This window comes from Betta splendens, chromosome 4 (genome assembly GCF_900634795.4).
Source record: "Betta splendens chromosome 4, fBetSpl5.4, whole genome shotgun sequence".
NCBI classification, from domain to species: Eukaryota; Metazoa; Chordata; class Actinopteri; order Anabantiformes; family Osphronemidae; genus Betta; species Betta splendens.
Window position 1 is genome coordinate 3,938,166 of NC_040884.2, and position 25,221 is coordinate 3,963,386.

The window sequence follows — 25,221 nt, forward strand, 5'->3', positions numbered from 1 at the left end:
ATAAGTGTTTGGGTCTGTGCTCCAAGGTAACACCATAGTCCTTAAGCCCACTCAAGGGGAATTCTTGGCTCGGGCTTTTATATAACTCAAATCTGTGTTTACATGATCCCGGAGTAATAATAATAAATCTAAATAGAAACTGACACTACAACAATAAACAGCGGCGATGTTAAAGGATAATCATCATTTACATGGTTTCAGGCTTTGCACAAAAAGCAGCCGCCGATCACAAGCAGAGCAGGTTCAGTTACTGATGTACAAACTGATAAATCCAGAGATGAACCACGTCTAGGACCCAGAAAACCCCACAGCAATATGTCTTCATTTAGAACAGTGAGGTTCCTCTGAGAACAGAGAAGACCGATGATATGAAAGATGAGTGCCTTAAAAATACTCCTGTTAGAAAAGAAACTGCTTACTACTGCACAGCTCACATATAGTGTAGAATAAGTACATTTTGATTTAGTTTATTTTGGGTGATATGTGAGAGGTGTGTGAATCTGCAGCATTAAAATGATGCTAATGCGCTTGCTTTGATTTTCGTTAGGAATTTCTGCAGAGGTTCCTGTGGCGACTCGTCCATACGCCAGGGGGCGGGAGACGCTTTCACGTGACGGCAGCAAAATCGCTGCTGCTGAATTAAATCAACTTGCTCACCACATAATGATGTGAAGCAAGACTTTAGTCCAAAGGTGGGAGCCCGCAACGTTACTCCGCCCCTCAAACGTCTCCTTTAAAGCTCCCTTAAAATGTTTTGTTTTCTTTCTGTTTCAGTCACACGCGTGCACGTAGGGGCGTCAACATTTCCGAAGACTCGTGAAGGCAGCAGCGGTTCAATCCCAACTGGAGTGAAGACGTTCAGCGCGAGCCGAGGAGTGGCTCCAGCCCGAGTCAACCTTTGACGGATGGACGAGTGAGTAGTCGATGAACTCTGCACAGCTGTCTGGAAACACAACTTAGGGAGAGTTAGTGAACTCAGCTCCTCCAGATGGAGCCCGGTTTGTGACGTTGTCGCGTACTGTACTTCGGGGTTTGAGGTAGGTGCAGTGATTGCTGGAAAAGTTTCGGGCTCGCGCTCCTGTGTTACCTGTTATCGTTCGTTAGCTAGCTGGCTAACTCGCTAGCTAAACGCGCCTAGTTTGCTCTGTGTAGAACCGTTTTGTCTTGTTTCGACGGCGTCTTTAACAGTAAAGTCTGGCTTAATTATCTGTCGCTTAGTCGCATAGACGAGCATGTGACGGCATGTTTGTGATCTAATGAGTCACTTCCAGCTGTGTGGGACACTAACGTTATTTCCCGAACAGCAGCATCACTCTGTCGATTGTGTCACAGTGTCTGAATGATGACTTGATAAAACACAACTCAAGTTTCCCTATTTTTCACTACTAACGGGGTCCTGGACACGAAAACCATACAGTAAGTAAACATAACTTTAACTGGACATTCATCTAGGTTAAGTTATCTGAAGGTTGAGTCAACTGGATTAATGCTTCTTTTTTCCAGTTGGCATGCCTTTAACTTAAGTTAACTTTAAGTGAAGGTTAACATCAGTTAAAGTTTACAAACAAACAAACAAACACAGAAGAGACTTTAAATCGAGTAAAATAGAAACTAAAGCCTAAAAAAAGATCAGATAAAGCAAGACAGAGGAATATTCCAGAGAGGTTGTTTTTTTGTTTAGGTACCTCAGATGAATTGAGACATATTCTGACCAATATCTATGTCTAAGTTAGTTTTTAAATGGTATCATTACAGTGAACTTTGTGTGTCTAAATCCTCACGCGAGGTGATTTCAGATTGGTATTACTCACTTTACTTGTTGGAGCACACTCTACTACGAGGGCAATAATTACAGGACACCACAGGGATGGCGTTGCAGCTTAGTTAAAACTGCTTGTGAGGCTCTTTTCCCATGCAGGGTTTGGGCTAAGTCTCTAATGATGGCTTCTCGTGAGCGCACTTCAAAGGAGAAGATGGTTATCACTTTAGAGAGCATCGTTTAATTGGAGAGGGACTGGTTGGGCATATTCATATTGGAATGCTTATGGTTGAGCAGCCACATATGACTAAGTATGTTTGTCTGTGCATAGAGCTGTTTATTACTTGTTCTTTTATGACCCTAGTTCCCATTAAGGTATATTTTCTTTTTTTGTAAAAACCAAGTAACAGTACTTAAAGTTCGACAGTGACTGTAAGAACCTACACACTTGTTCTCTCATTTTTGTGAACTTAGCACATTCCTACTGTGCCACTTACTGCCGTCGTGTTAAAGGGAAACAGAGCTCCCTCTTCTGCAGCTCAGACTTTTCAGGCAAGCTGAAACGCACTCCCTTGTTTTGGTCACAGCTCTGTTATTGCTATGTTAATTGCTATGTTAATTCAGGGCTTAGAGAAATTGTGAATGACACATAATTACTCCAGTATATTTCGCAAAAGTGCAACTCACCAGGTCTACACTACGAAGAGCCAGAAAAGATAGTTTTGTGACGCTCAAGCATTTAGATTTATACACATAAACCAAAGGTGAAAATGCAAATCTTCTTTTTTTTAAATACTCACATCTCCATTGTGCTTTACTGTCTTGTTGAGCTGTTACATAGTGCAACTAACAGTGAGGTGAAAACCTGATGAGTTTAAACATTGGAATGGTAAATAAATGTGCCAGTATTTCCCTTTAGTGGTGTAAGATCCTCAACTGTACTTTGTAAGTGCCTTGAGATGACTTTTATTGTGAAGTAGCAGCTCACCTTAAGCCTGTGTACAGAAGACAATAATCGTAAGTGTTGAGAGTGGATAAACGGTTGCATGGTCTGTTAAATCTCAGGTTTCTGTTGTAACCTCTTGTGGGGTTTTGGCACAGACGGTATACTGTAGGTCTTCCCTGTGCGGTTTAACAGTACTGGGTGTGTTTTCTTGGCACACAGCCTAAAGTTTTCGTCTGGTTGTGAGTACTTGGCATTTTTGGAATGGATGTAAGTCGATATCCTACTGAATACTGTCTATGTTTTGGACAAAGTTTATTAACTTATTAAAAAGTCACATACTGCTCCTTTACCCCGAAATGCTTGTGGACCTTTCTAACCTGAGGATACCAGAAATATAAAACTTTACTACAGTATAATTAAAAAAAATTCTTAAAAACATTTCTTAAATTTGTTTCAGCTCTTATTTAAATGTGTTTTATAATGCTAATCACATAATCAGTGTAATTACTAAAATATTTGAATATTTTTAGTGAACTGCCGAACAGCTACATCATCCCTAACACATAACAAGTGAGTGTCATTGTTTAATAGAATTCATGCATGGCAGTTTGGTTTCTAAAAGAGTTTTGCACATGGAATTGTCTATATTTCATGTTGGTCCACTGTGTTGACAGGGATGATCCACTGTCTCTGTTAAAACCTATTAGCTGATGTATGGTATGTATTGCATACAAGCCTAGTTAGGTCATTGTACCAACAGTCGCTTTCCTTGTGTAAATTTCACGCATTAACAGGTGGCCACATATTCTTATGCAGTAATGGAAATCTATTTTCTAAATGGGAGATAGCTGTATATATTTGTTTTTACAATGTTTGGATGGAAAAGCTGCACTTAGGACAATTTGAAACTTTGTCTGAGATTGTCTGAGAAAACGCACTCAAATATAATTATCCAATTTTTAAAAGGCTTGAACCACTTCCATGTGTGCTGAGGATGCTTTTTTCCACCATTTGTCTTGTTTTCTGTCATAGTTACAAAGCACTTTAGAGGTGGTGTGATGTGTTTTTTTTTTGTTTTTTTTAGTTTTCATCGTTCTGCTGTCAACGTTGGAGTTGACCCAAGAATTATGTAAATCTATGAATCCATAGACGGTCTTATAAAAATGAGATATTTATGATGCTCATATCATATGAATCATATGCCAAAAATAGCATAGTACCATTTTATAACTCATCAGTAAATTGTCTGAACTTTTAAGCATTTTCTAGGTACTCCAGTATTATTGATATGACAAAGTATCTGTCCATCTTGACTTCCTGTTGCTAAATGCTTATTTCATGGAGTGTTGCACAAATAGCCTTAGGGTTTACTAGAGCCACTTAAAGTGGCTATAATTACCACAGAGATCTGGCCTAATTGAAAGTGACAGACACCATCAGGTGGCTTAGACTTGCACGTTACAAATGACTAAGTGATAGAGAAATACAACAATGAGGTAAACATGACAGCAGAGCAAACTGCTTGTTTCAATCATTCGTGTTTGATAACCTGCTGCTAATCTGTCCTCACTGAAATAAAACGCATCACGCTGGCATCTGACCACTGAGGTCGATGTTAACACTGAGCGGATTAAATCCTTTGTTTTGCTGTTCCCACAAGTTAGCGCAATGCTGTGAGAGACGGTTGGATATCCAAGGGAACTGTGCCTTCTTCTATTTTTGTGTTTTTGTGGTTTGTAGTGGCTGCACACGTTATGTGTTTGCACGTGAAGGAAAAGAAGGGCGTTGTGCTGAAAGAGCTTTGTTTGCTCCAGGAAGTAATTGAGAATCTTGAAATGTCTGTCGTGTCAAACTGCCTTGAGTGCATCAGAATGGGAAGAGGCAACAGGTATGTTGTGAGTACCTTGACTGAAGCTAATGAATAGTTCTGCAGAACTAGAAAGATAGCAACCCTATTGGACCTGCTGTCCAGAGAATATAGGTTATGTTTAACTAAAAAGGACCTTAATCCCAACATTTAAGTAGCACTGGTGAAGGTTTAGAAAGAAAGACTGAGGAAGTTCTCTTTGTTGATGGTTGACAATGAAACGCAGATTAAATATAGAAATAAAATTTTTATTTTTCCTCAGTTTGGATAATATAAAAATTTAATATTTTAGGTTATCTTATTAAACCACTACAGTTCATCAAAAGTGACTCATTTCCAGCTGGAAGCAGCAGTAGACTGCTATCTACCAATTGCTCCTCATTGGGTTCTCGTATTCTAAATGACAAACACACTTCAGTGTGTGCTAGTATAGTCATTTGTTTCCAATATCTTTTTATTTTATCTAGAGATGGGCAGCATAAAACAATGCAGCATTCAGTGTCAGATGCCGTAAGTTCTTTGATGTCTGGTTTTGTGACACAGCCCTAAGAAAGTTAATCCTGTGCATCCATGCATAGCTGGATTTTCATTATGTAATCCTATGAACACTCTGGTGTAATCTTTTATTCTCTTTTGGTTTATGGTGTCAAAAAAGCATAATTCTTTTTTGCAGCGAGGGTGTGGCGGTTATAAAGTTGGAGTTCTTACCACAGACACATCTGAGTTTACTTTGCGTTCACGGTTAAATGTGAGGCACATATTTTCATTCCAGGGTAATTTTAGAGCTTTTTGGCCTCACTGCTCACAACAGAAAGGAAATGCTCCATCCTGTTTTAGATTTATAGTTCATGTGTCTGGTATCCCAGTGTCTGGATCACACTCTGATAGGCATTTTCCATGTGTATGTTTCTGTTGTGAGAATTTATCTTGAAAGAAGCAATGCAATCCTTATCAAGAGTCTTTGTTTAAGTGGTTTAATATACAAGAACACTCTTTGATACACTGGTTCGGTGATAGTGTTTTCCTACTAACTGTAAAAAAGGAAATAGACTTGTTATAGAATTTCAGTGTTTGTTTACAATGCATTGGTCAAATTCAGTCTGTGATTTCAATTGGAATTCTGATTTATATATTTGTTTATTGCCATTCTTCACATGTATTACTTTTCCCTGCAGGATGGAAGCATCATGTTTGGACTTGGCTCTGGAAGGCGAGCGTCTCTGTAAGGCTGGTGACTATCATGCTGGTGTCTCTTTCCTTGAGTCCGCCATTCAAGTTGGAACAGAGGATCTCCAGATCCTCAGTGCCATCTACAGCCAGCTGGGAAATGCCTATTTCCACCTTCAGGAGTATAACAAAGCCCTGGAGTACCATCGACATGACCTGACCCTTACCAGGTAATTACTTACAAAGCATTAGTATTAATCGACTGGGTGACCTTAGAGCATCTTCTGCACCTTACTGGTGTTAATATTTACCCGATTCAACACTAATCTCTCTACCAATATGTTCTGACCACATACTTAAATGTTCCCCATCACATTACATTACCAGACTTACCAAGACCACACTACAGCTATAAATCTCTTATTTGCCTCTTGGGTTTTTATGCTGATACTTAATAATCTACTAATATATTTTTTTAATTAATAAATTTATTTATTTATTTTAATTTTCAGAACAATCGGAGATGAACTGGGTGAGGCCAAAGCCAGTGGCAATCTTGGGAACACATTAAAACTTTTAGGACGCTATGATGAAGCTGTGGTTTGTTGCCAGAGACATTTGGATATTACAAGAGCTATATATGATAAGGTGGGTCAGATTAGTTTATTATCTTGCGTATATGTTTTTATTCTTTTAGATTCATTCAAAAAACGCCCCATTTAGTTCGATTAGAATTGTTGGTTCCAAATTAGTTTAAAGTCATGCCACATAACATGATCTGTTACCACAGAACAGCTCGGCTTGGCACGCTGACTGCAGAGCGTCGGTGTACCGTAATCTATAATTGTTAGCCAGCTTTCATGCAAACAAGCAAGTCTGGTGTCAGGGTATTTTAAGTGTGTAATTACAAATGTGGTGACTGTGATTTCCTCCTTCTGAAAATCTTGTGTGCGTGCTGTAGGTTGGGCAGGCTCGGGCACTGTATAATTTCGGGAATGTTTACCATGCCAAGGGCAAGAGCATCTGCTGGACTGGAGCAGAGCCAGGAGAGTTCCCTGAGGATGCCAGGATAGCCTTGAGGAAAGCTGCTCAGTACTATGAGTAAGTTGGTATCAATGGTTACCTGTGCAGTAACTATCAGTCCTGTTCTCTTTTAATTTGAAATACCTTGGAAATTACACAAATGGATATCTGACTATAGTGTCTGATCCTTAGCTGAAGGTTTACAGGTTTAACTCACTGATGTATGTGTGTTTTATAAGGTGCTAAACATAAGAAGACAAAATGTGCTAAATAAACTGGTTGGTGATGTAATATTTATAGTAATACCACAGTAAGGTTCTATTTGACCTCTATTAAATTGCTATTATAAAAACCCTTTCTAGAGCAAACCTGTGTCTGGTGAAGGATTTAGGAGATCGGGCAGCCCAGGGTCGGACCTATGGCAACCTTGGTAACACTTACTACTTGCTGGGTGACTTTGAACCCGCAGTAGCTGCTCATGATAAGGTAGGAGAAAGTCCAGTACAGTCATGCGCAAACTGTCCTAATATTTAAAAGCTCTGCCACAGTATATGCAGATACCCAACATGCAAGAAATATTTCTTACCCTAAACTTGTTTTGGGTGAAGGCTGTGTTCCCTACCCCAATTATCTCAAGATATTTCCTGTTAATCCTGACCTGACATTACTCTGCACCCTACTGTTTGGCAGCGTCTTCTCATTGCTAAAGAGTTTGGGGATAAGTCCGCTGAGAGGAGGGCACACTGTAATCTTGGCAATGCTCACATATTCCTCAGCCAGTTTGACGTGGCAGCTGGTCATTACAAGTGAGTAAACTTTATGTCCCTTTACCAGGGGTGGCTGAGATTGGGATTTTTGTGATGCTCATCAAGAAGTTGTGAAACATTTTTCTAACTGTTGTCAGTGAATTATTATTAGTGGTTTTAATGCATTTTCTTAATACTTAAGTCATTCAAATGGCAATGAAAGGGATAGGGAGTAGGTGATAATCATCCTCTTACACCCACACTAAACATTTTTCCATTTCTCCCCACAGGAGGACTCTGCAGCTGGCCAGACTTTTGAAGGACAGAGCAGTGGAAGCCCAAGCCTGTTACAGTCTTGGTAACACCTACACACTTCTGCAGGACTATGAGAGAGCCATTGATTATCACCTCAAACATCTGGTCATCGCTCAGGACCTCAATGACCGGTATCAGCCATTTGTTGACAGCTTTCCTTCTAAACTGTCTTTGCAGTTCATGTGGGTGGTCACTGAACAAATCACAAGCTAAAATGTAATGGTGTTAGTACCAACACTCCAAGCTGAAGTGAGTGTTCATCATTGGAGTGTTCAAGATCATTTACAGGATACAATACAAGCAACAATCACCAGTTGCAGATGCAATTGTAATTAGAAAATTGTGAAAATGCTTGTGTTCAGACATAAACTGTAAAATAAGCTCCAACTTGGAAGTGTTTGTCTGCATCGTTCCATACCAAATCTTTGGCATGGCAACACGTTAAAGTCTGTCAAGTCAAGGGTGATGAATGCCCCACATAGTCTTGCACAATCTCAACTGAAGTTGCTCAGCCTGTTTTTCCTCTGTATTACTACAGGGTTGGTGAAGGAAGAGCATACTGGAGTCTAGGAAATGCCCATACTGCCCTGGGGAATCATGAGCAAGCCATGTACTTTGCTGAGAGACATTTGGAAATTGCCAAAGAGGTGACTGTTTACTGTTTACCCTTCTCCTCAGAGTCCAATCAGTGGCTGCTCTCGCGCAACACCACCACCTACTGGTTGCATAGAGCATGACAATAGTTGGGTCTATTGATGTTGAGATTTTATATGTATTAATTTATGAAGAATGTGTGAAGTGTCATACTCACATTTCTTTCTTACTTTCTCTTCATTACTTTTTTTTTTGGCAACGATGCAGACTGGAGACAAAAGTGGCGAGGTCACAGCCAGAATGAACTTGTCAGACCTACGACTGGTGGTGGGCCTGAAATCCAACTCCAACATCTACCCTAACATCTTTCGCAACACAAACACTAATAGCTCACCTCTGCCAGGGACCTACCAGGGTTATACCAATTTCTCAGGTAAAGTCGATACCACAGGAAGAATTTTTAGCAAATGCAGTTGGACGTATGAATTTATTTAGTGCATTTGTATTGAAATATTTTTACACACAGGCAGTTGAAATATGTGCTTTTAAAAAGCTCTTTGTTGTTATAGTTTGTCATTTTAAATTTAGCCAAATTAAAAAATCTTCATGCAGGAGTCAAGACTACATTAAGATGGAAAAGCAGTGCAGAAAAACTAGAACCGAGTAAGAATCCTGAAAAAAATCAACCTGAAGAATCTTCAGCACATCCAGTAAGTTTACACACATTTAAAGGGTGCAGTGTGTGGGTTTGTTGGTCTCTCACTCCTCTCAGTAAATGAAATAAACCCAGTAAATGTTGCTCCTTCAATTTACAAAACTTGAATTAGCCCTGATATTCAGGTGACCAGTCTGCATTCATCTTTAGGACTGGGGAGGGGATGTATTCCCTGAGTCTTCTAAGAACAACACAATCAAAGCTTCTACTAAGCTGTTCCTCTTCCATCGGCTAAAAAGCAAAAAGCAGAAGAACAACAAGTCCTCTCTTAAAGATCAGCATGAAAACCACACAGAGCTCCCAACTGCTGGGTTGGATAGCCCAGTGTCTTCTAAGGTATTTACAGTTAATTGTCCTCATTCCTCATCAAAACTCAAAAGCCAATAACAGGCGATGCATCCTGAAACCCCTAAAACATAGGTACAACACTTTTCAGTCGTCCTTTTCCCCACAGCTTTCTTTTGTGTGTTTTAAAGAGTGGTCTCGCAGGTTGTTCAGGCTCAACTGATATTCAAGACTAAATAAACATGTCTGGATTTCAGAAGCTGACAGTTGAGTAAACTACAGTATGTAAATTTAAGCTGGTGTTTGCTTGTGTAGCCTCTGGAACCATCAGAACTGGCTGGTGCTCTGTTTTAGTCGTAGCTTAGAGGGGCCGGAGGGAAAGCACTTCAGAGGGCCAGCCAACAAAATGAACCACAGCTTCAGGAAAAGTGTTGAGCAAAACAATTTACACCAAAGATTAAATCTACTGTATGAAGCGGTGGTCTGGGTACAGGAAAGAAACTCAGGTCTTGATTATATACATTACACATATTGACCTTTTGACCTTTCTCTTTTTCTAATACTTTTTTTATACTTCAGACTGTACCACAGGACACTGTAGGAGAGGACAACTTTTTCGACCTCCTGTCTCGTTTCCAAGGCAGTAGGATGGACGACCAAAGGTGCTCCCTACAGCATGGTCATAGCCATGTCCCTGACAAATCCTCTCCCTCCTCAACCCCACCTGTAGCTGAAAAGAAATGTGAGTCAGCCCCTTGTTTGCATTCACACCAAAAGCTGTACCATTCTTTTTAACTTTTGAAAATTGGTGGAAATTTTAAAAAGAAATTGTACTTAAATGAGGTTTTTGTCCTTCTTTCATGCACAATAAGGCAGTTATTCATCATCCCTGACAATATGGTGGGATTATAAATCATTTTCCAATAGTACTAGTGGCACCAATGGCATCTTTTACTACTCATGGTGTGAATGCAGCATGTCCACACAGTTGTCCTGTACATGTTAAATGTTGTGATTAATCCTGCGTCGTTGGTATCTGTCAAAATCAGACATGTGAGCTTTTTATTTAAACACCTTGTTTCATCATTCACTTATCACAGCAGGTGCCGCAGACCTCCTTCATACTCTATCTATCGGTTTACGCCTGGATAGAAGTTTCAAGTTGTCAAATCCTGCATGACTGATAAAAGCTTATTTTTAACTGGAAATGTCCAAGTCTATACAACGATTGATTTCCTTTTCTGTGTGTGAAGTTAAAAGACAGACATGGTAAACTCAATAATCATACGTGTTTCTAGCCCTTGTGGAGTGCGAAGTACCATCCCAGGATCATGGTCATTTCCTGGAGCTGCTGGCCAGCTCCCAGGCCCGTCGCCTGGACGACCAACGAGTCAGCCTGAACCATTTTCCTGGCTTACGTCTCAGCACCTCCAACCCGCTTCATACACCCTCCACCTCCAGCCCCGATCAAGTTCCCACAAAAGGTGATGACATAAAACAAGTTTAATTCTCTTCTCCATTGTGATTGCTCACATGTTAACTAATGCTTTTTTTCACCCCAGCCCCCAGTGCAGATACACATCACACACCCTCCCTATACAAGCGCCTCGAAGCAAGCGCTGAGCAGCCAGAGGGGGATGAGGTCTTCTTTGACATGCTAGTTAAGTGCCAGGTGAGAGAAATAGTTGGTATATTTCATCATGCCAAATTACTGTAAATCCTGCCATCCAAAGGATTTTCTGCATTGATAGTATATCAGTGCTTATTTATTCAAAAATAAACAAAGTGTAAAATAAATTGTATTTCCCACATTGTTTAGGGCTCCAGACTTAATGACCAGAGATGTGCTGCTCCATCCTTAACAACAAAGGGACCAACCGTTCCAGATGAAGATTTTTTAAGTCTCATTTTGCGTTCCCAATCCAACAGGATGGAGGAGCAGCGAGTGTTGATGCCAAGTGGAGCTGCTCAAACCAAACCAGACTGACTATGCAGAACATCATTTGGTCATTTTGGCACCAAATAAACTAACAGAGGTTTCCTGTCCCTTAAAGGGATCTTTTTAGGCCACATGATCTTGGATTCCTGCCATATGCGTGATTATTGTGAGGCAGCCATAAATACAAAAGATGCTATAAGGAACTGACGTCTCAAAGCCGGACAGTGACTGTACCTTCTGAAGACATAAAGAATTGTATTCATTGTATTCAGCTTGTTGCCTGAGTCTCAGGGTACGCTACACTTGTTGTAGTGCCCCCTGCTGCCTATTTTTATCAGAGACCTCAATATCAGTGGCGTTCGCCTATCTGAGCTGAGTTTTAGTTATTGCTTGAACATGCAAACTTATGGGGCAAAGAGATGGACAAACATTCAAGTCTCATATTACAGGTTCTAAATTAAGTAAACTGGAACACCACATGACTTGTTTTGCTAATATATAACTTTAAATATTTGACTGGGGCATTTGTGTCTGGATTTATCCCAGACTCCTTGAACTAAATCTCATCAATGGATAAAACACAAAAACTCTGAAGGAAGATTTATTTTTTTTTTTGCTTCATAAATGGACTGTTACACCTTTTTACAAGATTTTACTATTGAGGTTTGAAAATGATTATATTATATTCTCCTGGTGTGGAGAAATAAAAGCTTTAACTTGTACTGTAGTTCATTGTCTCTAATATAAGACATGGTCCTCACAGGTGACAAGCATAAACACTATAGTTTTACATGTAAAGTCAAATGTATACACTTTCTATTCTAAATAATATAAAATCTGGAGATGTTTTAAAGAAAACGTCCTTCTTTCTAAATCCTTCCTGAGGATAACTTAAGTCTTCTCCTTTTATGACTCTGAAGTCACCGTCGTCTGATTATCCCTGCACCTGAAAGAGATACTGACTTAACTTGGATGCACGTTAGTGACACTTGTTCAGTAGCATCGAGTGGATCAGACCTACCTGCTGACACAGCAGTTTAAGAAACAGCTGCTGTTCCTGTCAGGTCTGTACGCCCAAGAGTTAGGGAGGTCCTTACACTCTAAATAGAATTTTTGCAGCTCTGATGTTGGTAATCCGCTGTCCTGTTGTTTCTAGATAAAAAAATTAGACATTATTCATTGTACAGATGAAAATCACCAGTAATATTCAGTCATATTTTACCTTAATTGTTTCGTAGGTGTCTGTGATGATGGTGATGAATAGGCTTAGTACCATGTATATGAAGAGTGAGACAAAGGAATAGAGGTAAATTCTGCTGAAGATCCACACCAGGCTGCTTTTCTGCTTCATGTCTTTAAAGGTGGGAAACATGTCGTCTCCATTGACCAAGGAGAACAAACACTCTGACACCGTGTTCAAGGTACGGAACTAAAACAACAGGAGTAACAGAACTGTGTTAAATAAACTTATGACTCAGTTCAATCCAGCACACTTGTTATTTACAGTACCATACTTACCTTCTCATGATATGGACCAAGGACTATCCAGCCACAAAAGCAGTAACTCAGATAAATGATTCCAGCGCAGCAGAGGAAACGGATAACGTTCGGGAAAGCTGCCCTCAGTGTGACGATGAGAATCTGAAAACAGACACAGAATATATTGTAATGAATCAGAAAGCTGTCCAGCATATGAAAATCACGAGTGAGTGAGTTCTCATAGCAGTAAAACTCCAAGCTAGCTGCACTTCTAACTGTACTGATCAAATACAAAGGAAATGCTACAGCTTCTAGCTTTTCTTCAAATCTGTATATCGCTCCACAAAAACAGTCTCAAGCCGCAGACACACATGATCGTCTTACATTATACTTCCTAAAGAAGCCCATGTAGCGGAGAACCCCGATCCAAAGAAACATGGTCCCAGTCCCAAGGAAGATGCTGCACACGTCATAGGTTGTTAACATCTAATACAAACAGGTAATATGTGTTAAACAGGGACTAAATAGTTCAATGTGCACACGGGTGCTTTGTAATCGCAGTGAAGTGAATGACAATGATTAGCCTGGGCCCTTCCAGTACCTTAGTTTGGATGCCGATCTTCAGGATGGAGCCAATGATGGTTAATGTGTCACTGAGTATGATTAGCATGTACCAACCGTTGACAAACTCCAGCCGGTCTGATGCAGGAACTTCCTTACTGCAGGAGGCTTCGCAGTAGTGTGTGTACTCCTGTTCAAAACAGAAGTAAAAATAAAAGAAGCAATCTGAAAAATCAGCCCAGTTCTGAGCTACAGTACAGTGGAGGGAGCATCGTGCTTTAGAGCCTCTAGCCAGCTTCTTTTTGTGACGAGTTCTAAAGTTACCAAGGTACAGTATCCTACAGGATAATGCCGGTCTTTCACTGAAGACAACTTAATGTCGCTGAGCCATTTCAGTTCTGTGGACACGGATGTGCAGGAAACCCGTTTCCTGCCACAGACATAATTACTACGTGGGGGAGCAGAAGAGCTTCCCGCATTTCAGTTACTTACAATCTGCAGCCGGATTCCGCTGATCACCGAGCGCATGCAGAGCACGAAGGAGGTGATGCACGCCACGATGATGAGACTGTCAAACATCACAGTCCAATATATGCCAATATAAGCTGGGGAGCAGAGAAAATAAAGTTACCCCTGTTGAAAAAGGCCTGATACAAGTCTCAGGCTTTGAAAATGGCTGTAATGAATCCTGCAAGTCATTTACAGCCTTAAAGCAATACAGGTGATTCATCTCCACTCTGGTAAACAAGGCAGCGGGCTTACATGCTCCAGTTACTTTCCATTCTCTGCATTCATTGATGTCAACATCATTTTCCAGGTCGATCTTTATCCTGCCGCTGTGAACTTGGTTGTTGTATGTGATCTACAGCATTAACCAGAAAAACACATTTCAGGAAAGGTAAAGGCATCATCAATGATCACGCTGCCCAACATTCATACTGCCAGGCCCTCGAGCTACACTTTAATTGGCTAAATAGCAGGGGATGTTTGCTCATTGTCCTTAATTAACCGTTATCATTAAATTAAGCTTCTAACTGTTATGGGAAAAATTGTCTCTTCCTTATTTCTATGTGTCTTCCTTACTTCTATGCAGTTATTATATGATTTATGACTTATGTTCTGCAATTAATATCTTATGTTTTGTCTTACTGTATGCATTTGACATTTCACCTAGATTGTTCAATGGTTGTCTCTGCCTGATAGACTCTCAACTCTAGCTCCCAAACCCAAGGTCGGGGAGTTGTGTCTCTGTCTGTTGAGACTTGGTGCTCCTTTCTCACAGATAGTTGGACGTCAGCGATGCAGGTGTGAGAATGTAAATATCTTCACACACACTGCGACAGGGAGGAGATGGTGCATGTAATTTGATTGGGTTAGAAAGACATTCCACCCTTGTCGGACAGAGAAGCTAAAAGGCAGAAGCAACTTTAGGATCGTGGGCTCTTTGCATCACACCTTCGTGGTGTGTGCACTGATCTCCCCAGCTGGTTTTTGGTTTGTTGATGTGCACGATCAACATCCATGCTTTTTATTTGCTTTCCCCATTATTTTTATTTTCTTTATTATTTCAATAAATTGCACAAAAGGACAACTCTCTCTCATCTACTTCTTTATGGAAAATTTCCACCACAGAAATTGGCGTTGTCGGCAGGATCCCGCGGCAGGTCGTCTGGACGGTGTGACCAGGGACGATAGTCCTGAGGACTAGGGTCGCTCAGCCTCCAAACCTCTACAGACATTCAGAGCTGGGAGGACTGCTCACCCGTCTGGATCGCCTCTGACGAGATCCACGAACTCAGATTCAAACTCAAATCCTAATTTGGCTCGGCTCGGTGAGAGAGATTCCTTTTGATTCGGGAAAAAACAAAAAGATTGGAACTTTTATTTTTAATTTAGCTGAAACATTTCAATTGGTTGAAAAAAAAAGAAAACGGGTTTGAAATTGGTTTCAGGTATTCGGGTAAAAAATTAATTAGGTCAAAGTCTGCCCTGGTGGTCGAGACGGTGGTTGCTAAGGGTTGGCTCGTGGGACCGAGCTTGTTTTGTCTGTACTGAGGATACAGACCAGTGTGCAGATCTGAGCGCAGTCCAAAGGGTGTGGACAAGGAAATAAAAGACGGCTTCTGTAAGACGGAGCGCGTTTGCAGGGGGAAGTGGTTTTGAGATACGAGGGACCCGGGTCTTAGAGGGGCCTGACGGTGAGGGACCACTTCCGAGAACCCTGTCGCTGATCTGAGCGGTTCCCTTTCTACGGAGACGTCCGTGGAAGAGAAATTTCGAAAAAAGGTTCCGGCCGGAACACATAAAAATCTAAGGCAGAAAACCGCTGGACTCTGAAAGATGGGTTCGGGGCGATCTAAGTCTCCACCACCAGACTGCAGCATTACAAAAGTAAAGGTAATTAAAAGTAAAAAGTAAATATGGTTATTAGTGCGTTTCATGTTTCCATGAGTGGGAAACTGGTTATGGGTTCAAAAGGAGAATCACTTAGTGTAAAAGACATATGCACCTTTAAAAGAAAAGTTAGATACAAAAGAAAAGATCTGAAAAAGCAAAACTATCAAAACTAAAGCCCTAAAAGAAACAAAAGAGAGATGAGAGTAACAGAAAAAAAAGGAGATAACAACTCTGGGGAAGAATTGTTTGCACTCTGCCACACACACACACCACACACACCACACACACACACCACACACACATACCACACACACACATATCATGTCAAGAGCAAATGCTCCCATTGTTTCTGCTCTCTATTCTAATGCAGAACTGAGCGCGATGAGGGTAAATCCGGATCTGGACTCCTTTCCCACCATCAGGAGAAGAACCGAAGGAGAAGAAGCGCCGACCAACAACCAGAACAGGGTGGAAGCTCTGACACCACAGCAGCTGGAGGACACAGACCACAGCATGAAGGCCTCAGCGACTCCCACAACGTCTGCAGCCATCACGTTCTGGGCTCATCAGATGAACCAGCTACTACAAGCCCTACACCAGCATGAAAGGACTGTGTCTGAAGCTTCTGAAGCCGTGAAAGTGTCATACACGCGTGTGTGTCTGACACAGACACCTGCTTATGACAATCAGCAAAGGAAAACAAGGACAGAGCAACAGCAGAGAAGACGTGCTCTGACACAGACACTGGTTGAAACAACAGGAGAGGCTTCAGACGTGATCGGCCCAAAAGAGCTGCATCTGAGGATCCAGGAAAGGTCTGTCATCGAGAAACAACTGTCCCATTGAAAGGCTTCACCCGCTGGCGCTCACATCAGACTGATGGTTGGGGAAGGAGGAAGGTGACGGTTCCTTTTCACGTGACGTACAAGACGGTACCGCAAACACAAACACACACATTCATACACGCAATGAAGAAACACGCTTACAGCTGATACACGCTCAAATTCATGTTCATGCTTATCTGCTTGCAATGAAGAATCGCTTTTTGCTCAAAAAAAAAAATCCCACAGAGTGATTTTAAAAATATGACAAACAGCTAAATGACAACTGCTGCATGACTTTACAGTCTGATGGGTTTAAACTATTTTAACTTGCAACAAATTCAGTAATAAAATCCTTCATGTTTCTAAAAATACTTGTGCACAATATAGGTTTGTCTGGCCAGACTAGAAGACTGTAGAAAACAAAACCAGACCATAGGAAGACTCAAACTGACTGAAACAGACTATTAATGACTATTAAAGGGAAGACGACTATTAGAGAGAAGTAATAATAATTACTGTACGTACCAGATTATTAAAGAAAAACTTATTCTTTCACTGTCATGTGCAACATCTGACAGCAAGACACCTTAACATTCATTTTTGCTTTTAAACTTATGCCCAGTTAAATTTTTAGGAAGACATCTGATGTGTAGTTTAGGTATTTGATTGATTTCCACTCCAGACGGAGTGCAGGTTACATCTACAGACATTCTAAATAATCCCTCTTTTGTTGGTGTTAACTTCAGCTCAGCTGTGCTCCTATCATTGGCTGCTGAGGGGGGGCTGTAACTGAGGCCCTCACACAGGCTGCTTCACAGCTTGTTTATGATTTCACACACACACACTCAAACTGACCTCAACTTCCCTCTTTTGGGATGAACACAGGTCTGCGCTTGCGATTTCTTTTACTAACGAACAAAAAAGGTTTTTGATGTTTATTCTACAGCTCCACACGTCCCTCTGTGAAAACATGATGGAGACAGATGCAGGACGTGGGTCCTTTCGTGAACAGATGTCAACGGGGTAGAGACTGGTGAACGACTTCTGACCCCATGTGACGTATTCACCTACTTTGCATACTTTTAGAAAACTTCTTTTTATTCTGCCTGTTATGTGCAGCAAACAGTGAACTTGGTACCTCCACATTCTAATGACACACTACATGCTTTTGTTTTTATTTTCATTTTTCAGAGGACGCTCTGACCCAACACTCAGCCTTACAGGAAGCCCTGCTTCCCTGTGGCTCACACACAGACATGATGTAGGTTCAATCAGAGGATGTGAACCAGTGGTCATCACACCTAAATCTGACCACAGACCATGTAAACAACAACACCCTCTTAAAGGAGCCATAGATGGTGTTACTGCAGACACCACTAAGCTACTGAAACATTGGATGCTACAGGCCACAAAGAGAGCCTGTCTAAATTACACTTTGTTCAGACAAAGGTTATTTTCTGGGTCATTGTAATTACAGCTGATGGCAAATCCATCTCACCCAACAGAGTTAAAGCAATTTGAAACCTGCCTAAACCGTGCACGTAAAAACAGCTGATGTTTTTTCTAGGTCTTTGTTCTTATTGTAGGACCTTCAGTCCTAACTTTACTGTCTTTGAGGCCCCACTCAGGGTTCTGATGCAGACATCTTCATCGTCCACTTCTTGTCTCACGTGAACGTCTGAGGCTGAACAGGCGTTCACCGACCTCAAACTTGCTCTTCAGTCGGCTCCTACTTTGGGTCTACCTGACCCTATGCGACCTTTCACCCAAACAGTGGATGAGAAATCAGGTTGTATGACCTCTGTCCTTTTACAGGATCACGGAGGACGTCCGCGCCCTGTAGCCTATTTCTCTGCTAAGCTTGACCCAGTCGCTGCGGGGCTCCCGATGCCTCCGAGCAGTGGCTGCGGCAGAGAAAGCCGTGCTGGCATCACGTGACATTGTTGGCTATTCTGGTGTCACCCTGCTGGTTCCTCATGCCGTGTCTTTGATCCTTCTGGAACAAAAAAAACATCACATCTTTCTACAGCCCGATGGCTTAGATACAACACCATCTTACTGGAAATGCCAAACATTACTGTCAAAAGGTGCAATGTGCTTAATCCAGCCACTTTGTTTCCAGGCCCTGACGATGGCGAGCCTCACAACTGTGTTTCGGTGTTGAACCAGGTCTGCACTCCGCGCCCAGATCTGTCGGAGGTGCCAATTCCTAACTGTGACCTCGTTCTCTTTGTTGATGGCTCCGCCTCTAGAGACCCTGCTTCGGGCCGCTGTCAGGTTGGATATGCAGTCTGCACCTCTCATACTGTTTTACAGTCTGGCGCTTTGCCAGGACATTACTCTGCTCAGGCTGCGGAGTTGATCGCACTGACCGAAGCCTGTAAATTGGCTGAAGGGAAGTCTGCTACTATCTACACAGACTCCAGATACGCTTTTGGCGTCACACATGACTTTGGTGCTCTGTGGAAACACAGAAAGTTTTTGAAATCTGATGGCAAACCTATCTTGCATCATGATAAGGTTGCTGATCTGCTCGACGCAATTCTGTTACCAGCTGCAATTGCTGTATGTAAGTGCCCCGCACACACTGGGGGCACTGATCCCATCTCTGCTGGAAACACACGTGCTGATGCTGCTGCGAAGGCAGCTGCTCGACATTCCCTTCCCTTTGCTCCCTGCCTCTTATCCTCCACCTCTACCCAACCTCCCTCTCCTCCCTCTGCTCTCCCTGATCTTCAGACATTCTCTACCCCACAGGAACGCAAGCTCTGGCTGACGAATGGCGCCACCAGTAGCCATGGCGTTTGGTATGGGCCCGACGGCGAACCTTGCCTGCCTAAACACTTTTTCCCTCATTTCGCGAAGTTGACACATGGATTAGACCATGTATCAAAGGGGGGAATGTTAGATGCTCTTACAAAACATTGGTACACTAAGGGATTTTCAATCTATGCGCAAAAATACTGTGAAGCATGTATGACATGCGCCCAACACAACCCAGGTAAGACGACTGCCAAACCACTGGCAGCTCACCCACCACCGGAACAGGCGTTTGACCATTTAATGCTGGACTTCATCGAACTAACGCCGGCAGGAGGTAAAAAGTATTGTTTAGTGATTGTTGATATGTGGTCAAAATGGGTGGAGGCCTTCCCAGCTAAACATGCTAACAGCCATGCAGTTACCAAAGCCTTGCTGACAGAAATAATTCCCAGATGGGGAATTCCATCTAAAATCAGCAGTGACAACGGCTCACACTTCGCAAACCAAGCCCTCGAGGAAGTGGGAAAGTTTCTGAACATCGACATCAGAAAGCACTGCTCTTACCACCCTCAAAGCGGAGGGGCGGTAGAGAGAAAGAATGGCACTTTGAAAAACAAACTGGCTAAATGCTGCTCAGAGACTGGTCTCAAGTGGACTCAGGCTCTTCCCATTGTGCTCTCATACATGAGAATGAGGAGAAGGATGAGAACAAACCTCAGCCCGTATGAGATCCTATTTGGTAGACCCCTATGATGGGACTCCACCCTGAGACCGAGACTAGGATTTTACCACCTACTGAAATGTGCGAAGACGCAATGCTACAGTACTGTAAGAACTTATCCTCTGTTCTGTCCCAAATCTCCAAGCAGGTGAAAGCGGCTCTGCCCAAACAGGCGACAGAACCACTGCACATCATTCAACCAGGAGACTGGGTGATCATTAAGGAGCTTCGCAGGAAGCACTGGAACTCAAAGCGGTGGCAAGGTCCCTTCCAGGTCCTTCTGACGACCAACACGGCTGTGAAGATCGCAGAAAGAGCGACTTGGATCCACTCCAGCCACTGCAGGAAGGTCCCGGATCCGACAGACGACCCTCCATCTATATCTACACCACACGAGAAACCACCACTGACGAAAAGAACTGAGAAGGTCGACCCTCGCTGTGCTCACACATGCACTGAGGCGAGGCTGCGTTGACCGTTCAGCTAAAGGTGTGAGCCAAGCGCCGCCTGAAGCTGCGCCGGTGAATCACACTATCAGACCATACATCTACACACACGTTCCTGAGAAAACACACACACGAGCAGCCTTGAGTTGCCGACGCTGGACGACGTGTAGACTCTTCACATCACGGGAGTGACAGTGACTCAGACGACATTGGGAGGAAACCTGGCGGTGATAACGAATCCCAAGTGTCTCTGTGATCAGCTGATCACAACCTGAAGAACCCCAACAAACTGTCAATACTTCAACACACAGGTTGGAAACAATCTAACGCTACTGTTCAATAAGAAGAAGCAGATTGTTACAGACATCAATTGTAACCTTGTTGTGTTAGACATTTTATGTTACTCTGATTATTGCCTTGATCATATGATGTTTCTATGTAACTTTACACACTACTTTTGAATGAGAAAATTTCACAACAACAACAACAACGACACTGAGTTTAAATATCCTGAAGTTGACTTGGTGTTTAATTTGCTCACAATCACTTTATTCACTGCTACAATTAGTTTTATCCTTCATTTACAGATGAAAGACAACACAAGCGGCAATATGCATCATCATTCTGGTTAAATCCCTGAATCTCCTATTCGCTCTAGACGCAAATGTACAATTAAAGATCCGAAAGCATTAAATCTATCTTAAGAATATATGAAACAGAACCCCACCGGAAACGTATGGCTATCATACATTAATTGTCTTTATTACATTACTATTGAATGGCCGTAGACACGTTGTTAGCAGAGAAAAGAGGCGTTTGTGTTATGTTTGGAGACGCATGTTGTACTTACATCCTGAATAACACTGATTCTAATGGTATTGTGGCGAAGGCGCTACACGGCCTTCAGAATCTCAGCTAACTCTGGTATAGGTTCTTTCCCTTGGAATTGGCTAGACGAAATGTCTGGAAAATGGAAATCTGTCCTCATGTCCACAGCTGTTTCCTTTATAATTGAGATGGCTGTGATTCTCTTGTTTGGTTTTTGCGTTATCCCACTGGTTAAAGGTCTCATCATGCGTGCGACCTCAGCAACACTCTCGTATCAAATGACACAATGAACTATGTTCAAAAACCCCAACTCTAATTCACGTAATGACTTTGACGATGGCTATCTGATCACAAAATATAATCTGGTACAAATATGATTATGGACTTATTTTCTTCACATGCTCATACAGAGGTTATTCTTGTTTAACTACCCACCAAAACAGCTCCCAACCTTTTGTCCCTAAGTTACTTGCATTTTATATGAAGGTGTATTTTTGAATTTTGACTTAATACACTTACTGTTTCATTCGTAAGGGTTGTTACTACAAAATGCAATGTTTGAAAAATTTTATTATTTTAGTGTTTGATTAATGTGTAATCAAAAGGGGGGAGTGTTATGGGAAAAATTGTCTCTTCCTTATTTCTATGTGTCTTCCTTACTTCTATGCAGTTATTATATGATTTATGACTTATGTTCTGCAATTAATATCTTATGTTTTGTCTTACTGTATGCATTTGACATTTCACCTAGATTGTTCAATGGTTGTCTCTGCCTGATAGACTCTCAACTCTAGCTCCCAAACCCAAGGTCGGGGAGTTGTGTCTCTGTCTGTTGAGACTTGGTGCTCCTTTCTCACAGATAGTTGGACGTCAGCGATGCAGGTGTGAGAATGTAAATATCTTCACACACACTGCGACAGGGAGGAGATGGTGCATGTAATTTGATTGGGTTAGAAAGACATTCCACCCTTGTCGGACAGAGAAGCTAAAAGGCAGAAGCAACTTTAGGATCGTGGGCTCTTTGCATCACACCTTCGTGGTGTGTGCACTGATCTCCCCAGCTGGTTTTTGGTTTGTTGATGTGCACGATCAACATCCATGCTTTTTATTTGCTTTCCCCATTATTTTTATTTTCTTTATTATTTCAATAAATTGCACAAAAGGACAACTCTCTCTCATCTACTTCTTTATGGAAAATTTCCACCACACTAACAGGCACTTTGTCCTTCAGTCAGCAGTAGAATGATGGGATGTGCGTTACATACAGTAACGGTGAAGTCGTAGCAGTCTGGCAGCTCTCGATGTTTCACAGTCTGTAAATTTATGGCCTTCAGAACAAACGTAACCTTGACAGAGAGCATCCTGGAAGACAAGTGGAGGCACAGGAACTATTTCACACACAACCGAGACAGAAAAGATTGTTACAGCAACGACAAACCTTTTAAAATGCAGCTCAAAATGTGGAATCGCTTTCTGCAGCGACGGACGATACGTTGGATAAACCTCATGACATTCTGTGACACAAACAAACAGAGAGAGTGTGAACCCAGCAGTGACATATCAGAAAATGGTCTAATTAAATAAATACTTGCCAGTTTTTATTTGGGCATCGATCACCACCGTCTCGTTTCCAGGAGAGATCGCCGCCTCCCTGTAAAACTCCTGGCACAGTGACAGCGGCGCGTAGGCGTCGCCAGTTCTCCGATATTCATGATTTCCCACTGTGATGTTGTGCAGGAGTCCATACTACAAATAAAGCACTCAAAAGTCATCACGTGGCCATATAGTCATGTAAAGTTATGAACTTCCAACAATGATTTACTGCAGCACAAAAGCAAAACAGAAAATCTTTTGTGTCACATGATTCAACAGTCAAATTAGTTCCAGCAAATTACAGATTTGTGTGTTTGTTGCAAGACAGACGATAATAGGACAAACTCAGAATTTACTCACCTGTTCAACAATGTAACTGATGTGATCGTAAACATCTTCCTGTCTGTAAACAGCATATGTGTCCCTGTCTCCATCAACGTAGTCTTTCAGGAAGAGGTGCTTGAATGTCATCAGGTTCTCTTCCTTGAATGTGACGACCATCTGGTTGCTCAGCCCAAATATCACCAACTGAGACATGCATTTGTTGTCAGGCAGGACATGAGGCTCAATGAAAGATCAGATCATGTTATTTTCCTACCTGGGCGGTGATAAAGAAAATTTTGAAGAGTTGCAATATGAGCTTCCATGGTTTTTGTCCAGCGCTACGCTTCTCACATGGGTTCATGAAGAAATATTTGATCTTCCGTCTGAGATGCTCCACATTGACCGGGTGCTGCTGATCACAGGTACTGGGTTCACTGGCCTCATGCAAATCAGCGACCACCTCCATCTCTAAAAACATGTCCAAGAAATAAGCATAACTCACAAAAAAAACGCCACTCCAACATCTCTGTAATCAAAAAACGACAAAAAACAAAAGTCACCACTCTCAGTTGTACCGTTGTTACTTCTGTATTCTTTCTTTCTGTGTCACTTTGGTGATAAGAAGTGAAACATGACCGGCATTCAGGTTGCAGGAGCAATAACAAAGCCATAAACCGGCAGTGTCACGGTATCAGTACAGCAACTGTGCTGCACTTCTGGAAGGTGGGAGTGTAGTGATTACAGATGGAGTCAGATGGTTTTGGCAAGAAAAACCAAATGCTCCCATGTCCAATGTTTTTTTAGATCCTTTAGCTTCCTCACAGGTAAACTATAAACTACATTTACCACAGTTTGTAACACTTGACAGCTCCTTATGTTGACTGATTTGAACTCAAGTAGCAGTGGAAGAAAGCTCGTTCCTGTGACGACCTGGCGTTAACCTAAAATTGCTTGAGGGAAAATAAAAATAACTAAACCACTAGCTTCCTGCTCTACAGGAGTCACACACCCAGCAGCACATGACCACAACTACACTCATGAACACATATGAACACATGCTGAGGAAGCTGAACTGCTTCCTGTGAAATATGCACGCATAGACTTTTAATCAAGATATAATATCTGCATAAACTTTTATTACAATGGCATGAGAGCTAATACTTTGTAGTTGTCTAGTTTGTTGACAAATACCATTATTAAGAAAAAACAATACAACAAGCTGCTCCGCTGAAATCAAATATCCTCCACATTTAGGTCTCTAATAAACATTTAAACGTTTGCGCGTTTAAATGTTTATTTCAAATATATATGTTTGTTTCAGATTTGTTGCAGAACTGAACCACTACACTTACGCATATTCGCCTGTCCTGTGAAATAACACTCACGACTCAAAAACAAATTGAAAAAATCCACTTATCATCGCGGTATATTAAATACTTACTATTCTGTAAATGCAAGCCTGTGGAGAAAAAAAAGATAAACACTAGAATCTAACTAATAGGCTACTTACCCATCTCCTGCATCCTAATTACGTCCAGCTGTCGCTGTCGTATACACACTATAGACACTAGGTTGTTCCTTCCTGATTATTTGTGTAAACGTGCGGAGGATGACTAAAGTAAATAAACTTACTGTATAGCCTCGATTTAACATTTTTCATCAACAGGGGATTTGACGTAACTTTTATCTTTTCATCATTTTAGGAATTCAAGGCGAGACCACAATAAAGTCTTTGACTGAAGACTGAGAAGTGTGATTATCTAATTATGATGATTAATAATATATATAATAATATATTTTAATAAAAAATCAATGCATTCTTCCTTCTTAAAACACAATATAGCGTTTCTATCGTTCATCATTTCATAAACAATCTTTTACTTTTGTCTCTTTTTTACAGAAACTGAGTAATGAAAACAAAGCCGCTCT

At 41.6% G+C, this 25,221-nt stretch overlaps 2 protein-coding genes across 2 annotated transcripts; one reads left to right on the forward strand and one right to left on the reverse strand.

The window, feature by feature from the left end:
- Positions 1-722: 722 nt before the first annotated feature.
- LOC114854268 (G-protein-signaling modulator 2-like) lies at positions 723-12,251 on the forward strand. Its single transcript, XM_029148520.3, has 15 exons — positions 723-913; positions 5,748-5,969; positions 6,252-6,387; positions 6,701-6,840; positions 7,125-7,248; positions 7,453-7,568; positions 7,799-7,954; positions 8,362-8,470; positions 8,685-8,850; positions 9,030-9,127; positions 9,283-9,468; positions 9,997-10,159; positions 10,716-10,901; positions 10,980-11,089; positions 11,237-12,251. The coding sequence occupies exons 1-15, from the start codon at positions 906-908 to the stop codon at positions 11,402-11,404; spliced, it is 2,088 nt and encodes a 695-aa protein (XP_029004353.1). The 5' UTR covers positions 723-905; the 3' UTR covers positions 11,405-12,251.
- mcoln3b (mucolipin TRP cation channel 3b) lies at positions 11,876-24,937 on the reverse strand. Its single transcript, XM_029148522.3, has 14 exons — positions 24,803-24,937; positions 23,567-23,760; positions 23,329-23,496; positions 22,968-23,121; positions 22,814-22,889; positions 22,641-22,737; positions 14,159-14,258; positions 13,889-14,001; positions 13,437-13,586; positions 13,220-13,321; positions 12,875-12,997; positions 12,579-12,785; positions 12,378-12,508; positions 11,876-12,302 (listed from the first exon to the last, which is right to left on the reverse strand). The coding sequence occupies exons 1-14, from the start codon at positions 24,813-24,815 to the stop codon at positions 12,263-12,265; spliced, it is 1,668 nt and encodes a 555-aa protein (XP_029004355.1). The 5' UTR covers positions 24,816-24,937; the 3' UTR covers positions 11,876-12,262.
- Positions 24,938-25,221: the final 284 nt, after the last annotated feature.

Coding starts and splice junctions, on each gene's coding strand:
- mcoln3b (XM_029148522.3), bottom strand. Junction 13,322..13,436: donor AGATCGGCATCCAAACTAAG/GTACTGGAAGGG, acceptor TGTTTGTATTAG/ATGTTAACAACCTATGACGT. Junction 12,786..12,874: donor TTGGTCCATATCATGAGAAG/GTAAGTATGGTA, acceptor CTGTTGTTTTAG/TTCCGTACCTTGAACACGGT.
- LOC114854268 (XM_029148520.3), top strand. Junction 7,955..8,361: donor GCTCAGGACCTCAATGACCG/GTATCAGCCATT, acceptor GTATTACTACAG/GGTTGGTGAAGGAAGAGCAT. Junction 11,090..11,236: donor ACATGCTAGTTAAGTGCCAG/GTGAGAGAAATA, acceptor CACATTGTTTAG/GGCTCCAGACTTAATGACCA.